This window comes from Astyanax mexicanus, chromosome 17, assembly GCF_023375975.1.
Source record: "Astyanax mexicanus isolate ESR-SI-001 chromosome 17, AstMex3_surface, whole genome shotgun sequence".
In the NCBI taxonomy this organism is placed as follows: Eukaryota; Metazoa; Chordata; class Actinopteri; order Characiformes; family Acestrorhamphidae; genus Astyanax; species Astyanax mexicanus.
In genome coordinates, this window is record NC_064424.1 from 32,084,894 (window position 1) to 32,100,585 (window position 15,692).

Sequence of the window (15,692 nt, forward strand, 5' to 3'; positions counted from 1 at the left end):
TAAGACTGCTAGAACCTGTCTGTAATATTATTTGGCTGATAAATTAGTTTGATAGCTCCTGATTCTGGTCGATTTGAGTATTGCCGTTTGTTTTTGTTGTTTTTCGTCCTGTGTAGAGTGCTGACGTTTGGTGAGCACGCGACTGGTGGTGCTGCACCGAGGAGGAACCGTGAAAAAGCCAACTTTTCTCTTTTAATTGGACTTTTTAATAATCTGAGGGCTAAGTATTTTGGGCTTGCATGCATTGCTCCTTTATGAATTTTATCTTTTTGTTAATAAAGTAGTTTTTTTGTAATATGTTGCCTCCTAGAGTTGCTGGGTAAAAACTGTTTTCCCCAATGAAAAGAACTTATGTTTTAAAGGGGATGGTTCGGTTATCATATTAAGTTTCCTATGTTTGAGTTTATTAACTATATGAAATTATTTTATACTAAACTTTATTACATCAAAACCCCATTAATCTTTTACTGTTGCAAAAAGAAAACAACCTCCCCCTTTGACATGGTCATGAAAAAAAACCCTAGGGTCATAATAGATCAGTATCAAATAGAAAAACCCTCAGAGCTTAGAATACTAAAGGAGAGACTAAGACTTTGAAGTGAGTAGGCCTGTCACTATGGATTTTCTGTGGATGATATATTGTTCCAGAAATTATTTTTAAAAATATTATTGGTAGTTGAAGACCATTAAATGTCACTGAGACAATTAAATAGCATAACAAAGCAATTAACCCCCTTTAAAGACAACACCTTTTGAATTAATCATAGTTTGGGATATATATATATATATATATATATATATATATATATATATATATATATATATATATATATAATTTTTTTTAAAAAATATTTATTTATTTATTTATTATTTTTTTCGCGACCCACTGCAGTTCACACTGTGTATGGAATCGCAGTTTTGAAGTATTGGTCTGGAATTGCATGACTGGCTAAAATACTGTTCGCTGTTTTATATGTGAACAAAAATACAAATAAACACAATAGATGATATCACAATCAAAATTATTGAGGTCATGTCCATTTATTGTGGGATAAATCAGTAATTTAATTATGACAGGCTTTGTGATTCTTAAAAATCTAGGCAAAGTGGATTCAAATGAGAGGAAAGGAAACGGTGATTAGAAATCTGGTGAGGCAGAGCGCTGTCGAGTGGGTGAGGGTGGAGCCTGGGTCATGACATTATCAGCTCCTCTTCCTGAATCAGCGCAGATAGCTATAAAAGAAGAAACAAATTCTTAAACTCTGCTCTGATTTTTAATGTTTACCAAACCCAGTCTGGAAAGCAGATTCACTTCAGGCCTGACAATGACTCTAAGCATCACATGTTATTAATAACTGTTATATTACTAGACAAATACACAACTAGAGAATGTGTAATGTTGGTGGTTCTTTTAAAACACATCCCAATATGAATTACCCATACCTTTAATTGCAGCAATACAAGCGGACATCATTCAGAGCAGTGTCATCCCGTGGCCCCTGAGGAGCCTCCACCTTGGTTTCAATGCCGCAGATCCCCCTTCCAGCACAGTTTGAGCTCCAGGAACCCCAGCTCCCCCAGCTCATGCCATTACCTTCCAGCACGTCACCTCCACTGCATTTGAACCTGCAAAGTTGTGAAGTATTGTCTGTCAGTGCAGTTCTTCATTAGTTAACTCCATTAAATTAGAATTGAAAAGGCCAGTTTTGTGTTGGTGTACTGGTGTAGTGGTCAACAACACTGTTCCTGAATAGATTAGCTCTAACCATATTACACCATACCATACTCTATTTATCTATGTCTATGTAAAAAGTTATCTATGTAAAAGTGTCTATCATGCTACTTACCTTCTATCGTCCCTATTGTTCCTACAGTAATTTCATCAATTATTCATGCAAATATATAAAGTAGGCTAATATGAAATGTATTGGTGTGGTCGCTTTGCATAAACTCGGTTTAGATAAGTAATAATAAATAATATTCGCAAAAAAGCTTCATAATGTGGTTTTGCGACATGACGTTGCTTTACGTTATTTGACGTTATTAAAGTCACGAGAGCTTGAAAAAATTAGCTACTGCATCTACCTCATCTGTTTTCATTTGATACAAATATATTTCTGCACTAAAAGGTAGTAATTCTCATTTGTGAAAGTTTGGTTTAATGTCACTTTAAAATAAAGTTGGAAAAAAGTAAGTAATGATATTATTTTTTCATATTTTTTGAAGAATAACTGAAAACATACTTAAATGTGATATATCATGATATATATCGTTATCGTGATATATGATTTTTCCAATATCACCCAGCACTAGTAGTATGCTCATCTAACTTGTGAAGATGGTGTGATTGCAGTTATTGCATATGTTCCAGTAGGGGCAGTGATGCAGATAAAGGGGGCGGTGCTTTGTTGTTGGAGATGCATTAAAAAATAACATTATAAGAACGTTTAATACGTTTCATTTTTTGAAAAGTTTCCCTGGAAGGTTTGCACGTAACTTTACAGAAATAACGTTATAAAATAAGGCATCCTGACTAAAATGGTTGGTGTCACAATGTTATTAGAACGTTTCTCTCCTTATGTTCCCAGCTAGATGAAAACTAATGTTAAAAGTAACATTTAACATTAACATTTAACAATGAAAAGCGTTCTACTAATAGAAATTTTTTAGCTGGTTACCCAGCTGGCCACCAACATTAATAGACGTTAATTTCAGGTTGAATATTGGTCATGACATCATATGACAAACATTTTACGTCAGGAAAACGTCTAATACCGTTGAGTGCCAGCAGGGTAGTGGTTAGAGGTGCTCATTTACGTCTCTGACCCCCTGCAAATATGATTTGAATGATCTGATTATGATGCATTCTGGAGATGCACAATTTAACATTCACACCAGTACTTTGTGTCAGGACGCATTTTAATGCAAGATGAGAACAGGGGTTAGGGTTAGGGTCGGGTGGGTGAATTCTGGAATAGTACAGAGTCCGGGGCTGGTGACCACAGTTGTTTGCAGGTTACGGCTGAATACGTTTTTTTATTTATGCTGTTTTGAAAGATAATTAAAAAAGTAATCACCTTATGTTGTTGGCAGCAGTGTCATCAGACCACACACCCTTGTACGGCTCCACACGCAGCTGAAAAGCTACCATTTGTCCAGATGTGCACCACTTGTTTTGTGTCCATTGGCCCCAGCTGAAAGACCAATAGAGCAGTTGCAATAAACACAGTACATTAATAATGGTATTGAGGAAATATACATGGCCATCGTTAGTGCATGTTGTGTGTTATTCTGTCAGAGAAGCTAATTTTCAGAGTTGAGGTACAGTATACATGAAGTTAAAGATTATTTTTTGAGTAAAAACAGTGTAAGAAGTACCTTGCAAAAGTGTGAGAACCTTAGGGGATTTGGGTTCTCAAATCTGACAACTTTGACTACTGTCTCAGACATTAATTAGCTTCACAGTAAGGGTGGAAAAAGTGTGAACCTTTGGATTTAATAACTGGTTGACCCTCCTTTGGCAGCAAAAACCTCAACCAAACATTTCCTGTAGTTACAGATCAGACCTGCACAACAGTCAGGAGGAATTTCTGATCATTTCTCTTCACAAAACTGTTTCAGTTTAGAAATATTCTTGGATATCTGGTGTGAATCGCTTTCTTGAGGTCTTGAGGCCACAGCATCTCAATTGGGTTTGGGAGGTCAGGACTCTCCAGAAGGCGTATTTTCTTCTGTTGAAGACATTCGGTTGTTGATTTACTTCTATGATTTGGGTCTCTGTCCTGTTGCATCATCCATCCTCTGTTGAGCTTCAGTTGGAGGACAGATGGTTTTAAGTTTTTCTTGCAAAATGTCTTGGTTATCTTGGGAATTCATTTTTCCGTTGATGATGGCAATCCGTCCAGACCCGGAGGCAGAAAAGCAGCCCCAAACCATGATGCCCCCTCCACCATGTTTCACAGTTGGGATGAGGTTTTAATGATGGTGTGCTGTGCCTTTTTTCTACACACATAGCGTTGTGTGTTCCTTCCAAACAACTCAATTTTGGTTTAATCTGTCCACATTATATTTAGCCAGTACTGCTGTGGGACATCCAAGTGCTTTAGACCTGCGGCAATGTTTTTTTTTTGGACAGCAGTCGCTTCCTCCGTGGTGTCCTCCCATGAACTTCATCCTTGATTCACATCAAGCAATGCTTCTTAAAAACAGCAAACTCAAAACTGGTGCATGTTTTTATAGGGCAGGTCAGCTTTAACCAACACATCCAATCTCATCACATCCTGGCTCCAATTAGCTCTTAGAAAAGTTATTAGCCTAGGGGTTCACACATTTTCCCCCCTTACTGTGAATTTTAACATTTTGTGTTCAATAAAACGAAGCAAACATATCATTTTTGTGTGGTAATAGTTTAGGCAGACTGTGTTTGTCTGTTGTTGTGACTTAGATGAAGATCAGAACACATTTAATGACCAATCTATGCAGAAATCCAAGTAATCCTAAAGGGTTCATATACATTTCTTTCTCTACTGTATGTAGATGGATGATATGACCTGCTGCACATATCACTCCTCGAAAATATGATTTTTTTGAGCAAGATACTCATATAAAAAAAGTAATTGCTCCAAAAGAAAGGCTTTTGGGGGTTGTGATGTTAGGAAATCGGCTAGCAAGACAGCTTACTCTGTGAGACAAAATTTCAAGTGTGTCGGAAATCCCTCCTCGCGTCCGATTGCTCATTCGCAGCTCGTTTTGGCAGTTAATTGCACATCGCTTTCCCTCTCACACTGCACGACAAACAACGCATGATGAAGCATGATGAAGTTCGGTCTGATCATAAAATTCAGTCGCATTAGATCTGACTTAAAATCGGGCTAAAACTGCACAGTGTCTGTCTGGCTTTAGCAGAATGATTAGCAGCAGACAATTGTTATGCTCATTACAACCAGAAGGGACGCAGGGCTTTTATTATTTTATATTCATGACTTGGACTCAACTTGCAAAAAAATACTTGTGAACATCTTTGTTAATATCCAAAAAAGAATATAGAAGTGGATTGCCTGTAAATAACTGCTGTTTATCAGTGGCGTGCAGTGAATATTGTGGCTACCCCCTCCTTCAACCAGCATGAAGTCACACTATGCAGTTAAGAAAATAGAAACGTGCATTTACATGGCTTACAACACTGTAAGTATAAATTAGGAAATATAAATGCATATCAAAGGGAAGGTAGCCCGTGGGACATGCTCTATAGTACCAGAAAGTATGTTATGAGCAGAGGTGGAAAGTAACGACGAATTACATTTACTCACATTACTGTAACTGAGTAGATTTTATGAGTAATTATAAGTAATTATTAGTAATTAGCTGAACTTCTCCATGCAGTGTTTATTACAGTTAGCGGGGAGACGCTCTGTGAATCAGCTGTGTAGCCTGGGGACTGTGAGCGCGGCTCGGGGGAACCGGTGTTCTGATGAGTTATGCTACCCATCGATATGTGCTTCTTTACGGCACTGTGCATGAGCCGACCAACATTCTTTTTGTATGATTTCATGTTTTTCATGATATTTCCTTAAGTTTCTATTGGAAACATTAAACAGTCTGCTTGGATGTTAAAAAAACATGTAAATAGCAGTTAAAGCATAGCAATGGCAAGTAAAAAAATAATAATGAACTGTAAAACTATAAAATACAGTTTATAGTCACCTATATGACCAGTCAAGAAAAAAATGGATCGTAGAAACCTATGCCACTTGTTCTTGAAAATGTTTTATGGGGTGGTCTGAACGTATACTGCCTGAAAGGTCCAAATTATTATTTGGAATAATAGTTCATTAAAAATGAATAATTTGTGATTTGTACTTTTTTGACATTAAATAAATACAATTAACTATGTAACTTTTACTCAAAGTAAATTTTAAATTGAGTACTTTTTTTACTTTTACTCGAGTAGATTTTTAGATGGGTACTTTTACTTTTACTTGAGTAGAATTTTAGCAAAGTAAAGGTACTTTTACTTGATTATAATTTTTCAGTACTTTTTTCACCTCTGGTTATGAGCATCTCACCATTCCTAAGAAATATATTTTGGCTTCTGAAACATGTTGTGTTTTACGCGCATAAAATGTACATTTAAAAAAGCTTATATAGATAATAACTAAAAGATTAGTGATGAACACTTACCTTCCTGAGTTGGACTGCGCTGTTGAATAGTTGATGATTGAAGAAGATGCTGTGCGAGGTGCAGTACAGCGAAGAGCGATTCCATTCAGGGCAGTATCATCACGCTGAACTCCCTGATTGCTCTCAACCTGAAAACCAAATAAGAATTTAATTAAATAGAGCATGTTCTAGTTCTGTTAAAGAAAGTCCCATACAATGTACAACAATGCACAAATATACTTACTCTGAGACTGAAACCAGTTGCGTAGGTCCCCAAAGGACACATCTCTCGAATGCCCCAACTGCCCCACCTCTGCCCATTGCCCACAGTGATTATCCCGACATAAGGCCTGTCGACGGTCCGTGTCTTGTTCACACTCTGTTCTACTGGCAGGGCTCTGACCTGCAGTCCAGAGCAAAGCACAAACAAAAGCAGAACGCTATTGAGGATCTGGAGCATGATTTTAAATTACCCTAAATCAATATGTTGAAAGAGTAAAATATCCTGTATTAAAAAATATTAGCCCTGTGCTCTCTGACAAAAAAATCAAATCAAAGCGTCTGCCTGTCAGTGCCCTAAGCAAGGGTTTTTATAGCTTTTATAACATGTTTGGCTACATTCCGATTTGAGGTAAGACTGTCAAAAAAATAATGCAGACATTGATCATCAGCTGACTTCCTTGCACATTAAAATAATTAATGGAAAGGAATAAGGAAATGAGAAGCATTTATTTGTAGCAGTATTTGCACCCTTACAGATTTCATTTTCTTTTGACATACTTATATTTTTTAGATTATCAAACAAACTTTAATATTAGACACATACAGTATAATAAGTAAATTTAAAAAGCAGTTTTTAAACTTTATATACATTTTGGCAGCAACAAGTACAGACAAGCATTTGCAATAACTGGCAATCAATCAGTCACAGCGCTGTGGAAGAATATTTGCCCTCTCTTCTTTACAGAATTGTTTTAATTCAGACACATTGGAGGGTTTTCTAGGATGAACCGCATGAAGATCACGTCACAGCATCCTAATAAGATTTTGACTAGGCACTCAAACATTTTTTTAAGCCATTCAGAGGTGGACTTGTTTGTGTCTTGCTGCAGAACCCAAGTACACCTGAGCTTAAGGTCACAAACTGATGGCCGGAAATTCTCCTTCAGGATTCATGGTTCCATCAAGTACAACCCCAGATCATCACACTTCCACCACCATCTCTTTGGTCAGCAGTGTTTTTTTTTGCCCTGGTACTCTCCCACAGATTTTTGCCCAGATTATTTCTTATTATTGAATCATTATCTCTTTTAGGACCTCCTGGAGGAGTCGTCCGTTTCGGTAGCCTGGCCACTCCTGGGAAGGTTCACCAGTGTTCCATATTATCTCTATTTGTGAATAATTTCTTTTTTACATGGAGCCAGGTTTGTTTGGATTGTTATTTCCCTTAATAATCTAAATTGTCATTTAAAAACTGCATTTTGTATTTACTCACTCTATCTTTGTCTGATATTGACGTTTGTTTAATCTTCTGAAAAATGTATATCGTCGCTGTCCAATGAAAAAAACTTATCTCCAAAACAGCAACTTTACAGGAGAGAGAAAAAAACCTTGTAAACTTTCAATGGAAGTCAATGTAAAAAGAGTTTATTCCAGGTCATTTTGAAGAGTTTCTATTGGTCCGTTCCTCAAGAAATTTTGGCACAGCGTAAGGGACAGTTTGTCTGTTTAAATTATGTAGTAAACTAAAAATCAACAAAAATGGAGATGTGTTTTTCATAGGAAATATGACAAAAGGAAAAAACAAAAGAAATCTGTAAGGGGCACATACTTTTTCACTGCTTTCCCTCAAAGTGAAGCATGTTCTAGTGATAACAACTAGAACAGATTTCAGGGTTAACAGCAAGATGTATGAAGCCAAAATTCCAAATGTATCTTTTCCTTTATACATGTTCTGTTTAATAAAACATATTAGCTGTAGTTGAACAGTTTAGGTAAACTTGTCTTTCAGTGATTTTTTTCCTTTTCTAACAGGGACGTGTACAGGAATCTTGAAGGGCAGTTGCTCTAACCTGAAGAAAGGGCACAGCACCCCCCCTCTCCTGTATTCCTCTCTTTTCCGTGGGCATTTCGAATTTTCTGCATTAACACAACGTGCATGTGAATAATTTGAATAGTGCTTTATGTCCGTCATTCATCTTGCTTGATAAAATGAAATGTTATCAGCTGCATGTAACTTAGTTTGGTTAGCCTCCCACAAAACAACCTGAGCCATGTAAAACGTTGACTGCAAGCTAGCTGGCTGTCGGGGTTTTTTTGCTACCTAAACGTGGCACAGTAGGTGGCTGTCAGATTATTTAGGATCAATAAACGTCCTAAACTCGACGACATCGGATTTTAGAGAAGTTGATTGTGATCATGTCTTGTAATACTGTGCAGGCTACATTTCAATGCGCATCAATAAACCACGCGAGCAGGCTGTGTCCTGTGATTGGTCAGAGCGTGGTCTCGCGTGGAAGTAAATTTACATATACAAAAAAAGTAAATATAGCGAGAAGATTCTGTGTTCCAGTGCATATATGTGTTTTTACACTGAACGCTGCGCTTTTAAACACAGCGTTTCTATGTGCAGCGCAGATGTAAACATAGTGGACACAGCGTTTGTTCTTAGCTGTGGTAATTAGTGTTATCTGGCTAATATATCAGTTTAAAGTGCGTCTTATCAGCCGTTTAGCTCAAATAAATGAACTATATTTAGATTTTAGATTTCAGTTATATTTAGAGACCGGATCGCGTTCTCACCACAAGCGACCCGCTCCAGAGTTCGTTTGGTACCGGACCGAGACCACCTCCTCTAGCTGGTCTTGGTCCGGTTCTTTTGATCCGCACCCGAGTGCGATTACTGTTTTCACACCTGCTCAATCGAACCGCACTAAAGTTACAAACGGGCCAGAGTTCGTTTTAACCGGACCAAATAGTGCTAGTGTGAAAACCATACTTTGTGAAGGCAGTTCCTAATTAATTCTATACTTAATTAATAATACTTAATTCTAGCAAAATGCCTTCATCAATTCCTCAGCTGCATCTTGTGTGTGCTTGGAGGCATTTGCTGCAACACCACTCAAGTTGTGTTTAAATTTCAATCGTCTATCTGATGATTTAAAGGTATGCTGAAGAATTCTGGGTAAATCCTCCTTTTTCATTATTCTGTCCAGTACTTGGAATGTAGCAGTTCCACTGGCAGTAATACAGCACGATCCTCCCATCACCATGCTTAACAGTCAGGCTGTGTTCAAGAAGAATTAAGGGGTTGATTTTGGATCAGGGTTTTTTTGGTTATCTTCCACACCATGAAAAAGTGGATACAATTTCCTGTAGAATTGTACACTTTTTGTCATGCCTGGCATTGACCCTTGCTCTGACCACCCTTTGCTATTTTTTATCTTATCAAGAAGAACCAAACCTAAAATTGATCAAATTTATTATCATGCAATTTATTAAACAAATTGATAAAAAAATGGATTCCTCCTACTGGAACTCAATGCTGTTACTGGCACTTATTTCTGTTAATAGAACTCACTCCTTATACTGGAACTCACTGCTGTTACTGGACCTCAGTCCTGTTACTGAACCTCAGTTTTGTTACTGGCACTCATTCCTGTTACATTTTATGTTATGAGTAACAAGACTGAAAATTACAGGACTGAGTTTTTGGTAACACTTTATAATACTGTTCCATAGTTAATAGGTAACTAAGCAGGAACTAAGCAGTAACTAATTAATAGTGCTGCATTAACACCTAAATATTTTCTATTAACTACCAGGGAGTACTGAATAATTACTCAGTAGATAGTACTGAACTAATGATTATAGTAGTTCACTAATAACTCCACAATAATTACTGAGACTTACATATCTCCCAGAGAACTACTTATTAATTATGTCTCCTTTATAATAACTATTCATTAATTACTGCTCAAATCAACATTAATTACTGTAAGATAGAGCCCCTAAAGAGATAGAGAAACAGTAATGTCTTGCAGTTTACGCTTCTGAAGTTTAGATTTTGATTTAGGAGAACTGAGAGTAATCTTAGTTTTGTATCCAAATGTAGTGTATCATAATCCCTAACAGTTCCTGCTAGTTTGAAATGTATAGCATCATAGCAAGTGGGTGTTTATATATTTTGGATTCTGTGTGTACAGGTTTGACCCTGTAAACCCCCACAAAAAAATTGTGAACCAACTTCCTGTTATTTTTGTTTTTATTAAAGTATGTTATGTGTTGTCAAGCAATGTGTTATGTGTTATGTGTTGTCTTGCAATTCTTGTCTAGTGTATTTAATCTTCCGATCAGCTGTGTATCAGTTTATTTCAAGTAAACAGAAACTAAAACTAAGAAAAAATTAAAGTATGTTCATCTTCACACTGCTGACATTGCTCATGTGCAACACACCCAATTATTAAGAATTATTTAAAAACACAACTATATATAGCATATAAAATCCCTTATTTACTGGGTGTGTTGCACCTGAGCAATGTCACCAGTGTGAGGATGAACATACTTTCATTTTCATAGTTTAAGTTTCTGTTTACTAGAAATGTAATGAAATTATCAGAAGATTAAATAGACTAGAAAAGAATTGCATGACAAAATATAACACATACATCTTTAATAGAAACGAACAAAAATGTAATCTAAACCTAAATTTAACCTCAACAAAAGATCTAACTCTTTCCCTGGCCTAAACCAAGCTGTGGGCATAACTCTAAACTGCATAAAACTCAAGTGTTAAAAATGGGTATTTAGGGGGGCCGAGTGGTCCGACGGTCTAAAGCGTTGCCACTGTAAGCGGGAGGTCAAAGGTTCGAACCCTCACTCATACAGCTTTACCATCAAACTGCCAGCACTAAGAGGGAGCAAAATTGGTCCTGCTCCCTCTGGGTGGGTAGGCCGCTCTCTCCCTACATCACTCCTAGGGTGATGTCCGCAGCACAGGGCGTCTGTGAGCTGATGTACGGGAACCGAGTCGCTGCACTTTCCTCCACGGCAATGCTGCATCAGCAGCAGTTTGAAAAGAAGCGGTGGCTGACTTCACGTGTATCAGAGGCTTCACATGTTGGGGCATTACTAATGATAGGAGTCCTAATGAGTGGGTTGGGTGATTGGCCATAAAAATTGGGGAGAAAATGGGAAAAATTTGAAATAAAATTATAAATAATAAAAAATGGATATTTTATTTTGGTGGAAGTGGTACTTATGTAATATCACCTAGGAGACGAGGAGAGTGATGGTGATGGTGGGATTCTGCAATTCAAGATAGTAGAGATTGTCTCAGTTATTATGGCCCCAGAGAACATTGTGAACAGGTATCTGTATCAGCCAATCCCGTATTAAACATTTTACTCTATGTAAAGTGTGTTCTATGATTAGTTTTATGTTGTATAAGTTATAAATTAGTATCAGTAGTCATGGTAAACATAGTTTTACACATTTCTATCCAGAAATCTTGGTTGAAAAAATACTTTTAATTTCCCCTAAATCTAAACCTGTCCCTAAACTTAACCTCAACCTAAAACCTAAACCTAACTCTTACCCTGGTATAAATCTAGCTCTGAGCCTTATGCTAGCCCAAGAAGAAACATTTTGGAGCCTGATATCTTCATTTGTCCTGTGAAGTCAATACCTTAGTTGCCTCAGAGCTGTTTTAGTCAACCATAGTTAGGTCCATAAATATCCGGCCAGTGAGACAATCTAATAAAATAATTTGAGCTCTGCATGCCGCCAAACTGGGTTTGAAATAACATGAACGAGATGCAGTTTGGGTTGTAGACTTATAGGTTAAAATAATTGATATTTAGGACAGAAAATGGCACGAGATGCAGTTTGGGTATAATTGATATTTAGGACAGAAAATGACACTTATTCCTGTTACTGGAACTCAATCTTGTTACTGACACTCACTCCTGTTACTCTTTATGATTTGAGTAACAGGAATTCGTTCTTAGCATAGAATTAGCTAAATTAGTCTTATAAGGCGCAGTATCAATAATCATCTATTTTGTGGTCTATTTTTATAGATGAGCTGCACCAGATTATAAGGCACATTTTAAGAGACACTATAAGGAACTTGGTGGGGGGGTGGCTTACTAAGTTAAATAAAGCTAAGCTAAGTAAACAAAACTGTAATAAAAATACTTTCTTTTAAAGTCAAACAAGCCATGGATGTTAATCTACACAGATTTCTCTTCTGAAAACTGTTTATTTGGGTGAGTAATTTGCATTTGTTTATTTAGAGTAGGCTTAGATTCTGGAGCATTAGCAATAGTATAACGCTGTACCTCAGGGAAGTGACTTTACTGCACCTTACAACCTGACTGGTAAAATCATACATAGGGTGCAACGGATTTAAAGGCGCACTGACTATTTTTGGAAAAAATTTAAAGATTTTAAGTGCATCTTATGCAGCTGGTGCAGCTGAAACAGGGATCCTATGGTTTTTATGGCTTGTAGAAAAATGTGTTTTGGAGGGGAGGTAGTGTATTATAGTCTCCACTGGTGCGGAATGAGCTTTTGTCCTTAAAATTACTTTTTTTTAAACCATAGTCTATACTTCTGAGTAATGAATGCGAATATTTTTACACCTTTGTTGAAAACAAATTCTAAGAAAGATTGTCATGCAATTAGTGTCTAGTTTATGTAACCTTTAGATCAGCTGTGTTATTATTTTACAAGTAAATAGAAACTAGGAAAATGAGAAAATGAAAGTATGTCCATTGTTGCATTGCTGATCTTATTAAGGTTCAACAACACACCCAAAAAACAAGGAACAAAGAACACACACCAACACAAACACAGTTTCCTCATTCTACAATAAATGTAACTAAGATAACAGCACACTTATTCAACATCAAACTATTCATAGAACACACCCTCTGTCTCCTAGATGATACTTCATAAATACCACTTTCAAAAAAAAAAAAAAATAAATAAATAAATAAATAAATAAATAAATAAATAAATATATATATATATATATATATATATATATATATATATATATATATATATATATATATATATATATATATATATAATCCCTCTAGATATTGCTAAAAATAATCTAAAAATAATTGTAAATAAAAAAAAAACTTATACTAATATTTCTCACTGGATTAACTTAATTTTAGAATACATATCGACAGAAGAAACAGAGAGAATAATAAATCTGCCTTTAATGCGACCTGGAAACCATTCACAAACTTCTTTACATATACAATACATAACCTACATAACCATAACTCATCAACCATGATAATATGACCTGATTTTTTTTGTCTTTCTTTTTTTCTAAGGAATTTATCGTTTGGTCGTAACATGATAGCTGGCTGCCTGCGCTTACCCTCTCTCCACTCTGGTAGTCTTATTTGCCATATGGGTGCATGTCTCACCTGTCTCTAATATAAAACTCTGTCTCACAACCTCCATTATCCACAACTCTGCTGACACAGATCACATAAAAAATACTCCGATGGAAGTAACCTGATCTAATTGTGTTCACCTGTTCTGTGTATTATACACAAAAAAATAAATAGAGCTGAGACCACAGTCTCAAAGATTACCATTAGCAACACATTACGCCATCATGAATTAAAATCCTGCAGGGAAAGTTCTGTGGCAGTTGAGGCAGGTATGTCATCAGCAAGCTCATCACAAAAGCAGTTAAGCAGAAGGACAATCTCTAAAAGACTGCTGCTTCAGACTGCTTGTAAAAGGCAACCTGTGCTGCCAACTGTAAAGAAAAATGTGCTGTAACCCAAAGGGAACTCCAAATCCCAGAGTTCCAAGCAGTGGTCAGTACAATCCAGACACACCTGTTGAAACTGGTACAGTATATTAGGCCATATCAAACAGCACACCCTTGTAGTGATCACTAAAGTGGTGCTTTTGGAAAATCAAATCAAATGAACCAATTGATTCGGAAAAAGATTCAATCTTGTGAGATGTTCAACTCTTCATCCCTCACAGTGACCTCTGGTGGCTATCAATTTACTTTAGGTTCAGCATCATAATATCATTTTGTTACAAATAAAAATTGGAACAAAAACAGTAACATTTCTAAAATTAGAAATCGAATTTTTCCACTCTCATTTAGAAATATTTGGGTACAAAATATTCTGATCTCAGAAACTGTGTGATAAAACATGTTTTGGGACAGTCACATGTCTTTTTTTCATTTTGATACAGACTTCGAATTAGTGTATCGAAACACTGTTATTCAAGTGAATCGATTCAGTTCAAATCTGAGTTTTGAGTATGCCCTTGTCACACCTTTGTAGAGGGGTGACTGGTAACAGAGGGTATTAAAAAAGACAAATCTCAAAAAGAAGTCAAAAGAAAGTAAAAAGAACAAGATCTTAAGAAAATATCTTAAAAGAAAGCAAAGGCTCACAAAAAAAGCAAAGAGATATTAAAAGAAAGCCACACAAGAGAAAAGAAAAGAGCTTAAAAGACTTTTTTCAAGGTTTTCTTTTTTTTTTTTTTTTTTCCTTCTGTCTTGGGTGGGTGTAGTTCCAGCTGTTGTCTGTTCTGATGCAGTGGTAAAGAGTTTGCACAGCACTGACAAGGTTGGGAGTTTGAGCCCAGCTTCAAGCGATCCCTCTCAAACAGTGGAAGGCACTCACTGCCTCTACTTCATAACATCATAACCTATAATATGAGTATCCAATAATAGTAATATAAACTAGTGTTTCCTCTTTGCACTTGGGTCCAACTCTTGATTGTCCCATTCAAGGGTGTCAAAAGTATTCACATTCATTACTCAAGTAGAAGTATAGATACTGGGGTTAAAAAATACTTTTGTAGAAGTTGAAGTATCAACTCAAACTTTTTACTTAAGTAAAAGTATAAAAGTACTGCTTTTAAAATTAATTAAAGTATGAAAGTAAAAGTAATATAAGGGTAAAAATGACCTTATAAACAGAAGCCTAAAGTGCATTACCCCCGATAACTAGATGACTATAAGTACTGAAATGGTTCTAAAAAAAAGTCTTCAGAGGGATGTTATGAAAAATTTTTGTAGACAGCTTCATACCTGTCCTTACTACATGCTTTACCAACTAGCTGTAGACTGTAGCTTTGCACAATGAACTTACAAATATTGTGTATAGTAATAATATAAAGTACAAGTCAAAAGTTCAATTCTCATTTTTTCTACATTTGTTGCAGATTAATATCGAAGATATTAAATCTATGGCATATGAGTTTTGCAGTAAACAAAACAGAAAAATAGTCAACAAAAAAAAAACATTAATTTTACCACCTGAAAATACATACCAACATTTTAAAGCTTTTCTTTTAAAATAAAATTGTATCAATTAATATTACTTAGAAGCCATTAAAAAATTAATTGAAAAAACATACAAACAAAAAATCTAAAGGATTTAGGACTTTCTGCTCAGTGGCAGTATCGGGTTACAGCCCCCTCCCCAACTCTCTCTCCGCATAAAGCAGCACCTGATTCGCCGACAGCG

At 36.1% G+C, this 15,692-nt stretch overlaps 1 protein-coding gene across 1 annotated transcript; it reads right to left on the reverse strand.

Annotated features, from left to right (window-relative positions):
* Window positions 1–1,022: 1,022 nt before the first annotated feature.
* Window positions 1,023–6,950, reverse strand: LOC103026541 (vitelline membrane outer layer protein 1-like). Its single transcript, XM_007231003.4, has 5 exons — window positions 6,404–6,950; window positions 6,181–6,308; window positions 3,078–3,194; window positions 1,444–1,626; window positions 1,023–1,233 (listed from the first exon to the last, which is right to left on the reverse strand). The coding sequence occupies exons 1-4, from the start codon at window positions 6,617–6,619 to the stop codon at window positions 1,446–1,448; spliced, it is 642 nt and encodes a 213-aa protein (XP_007231065.3). The 5' UTR covers window positions 6,620–6,950; the 3' UTR covers window positions 1,023–1,233; window positions 1,444–1,445.
* Window positions 6,951–15,692: the final 8,742 nt, after the last annotated feature.

Bases quoted from the DNA above. Each gene is read 5' to 3' on its own strand.
- LOC103026541 (XM_007231003.4), bottom strand. From the start codon at position 6,619: ATGCTCCAGATCCTCAATAGCGTTCTGCTTTTGTTTGTGCTTTGCTCT. The intron at 3,195-6,180 runs GTAAGTGTTCAT...TTGGTCTTTCAG, and splicing joins GCGCAGTCCAACTCAGGAAG to CTGGGGCCAATGGACACAAA. The intron at 1,627-3,077 runs GTGATTACTTTT...ACAACTTTGCAG, and splicing joins ACTGCTGCCAACAACATAAG to GTTCAAATGCAGTGGAGGTG.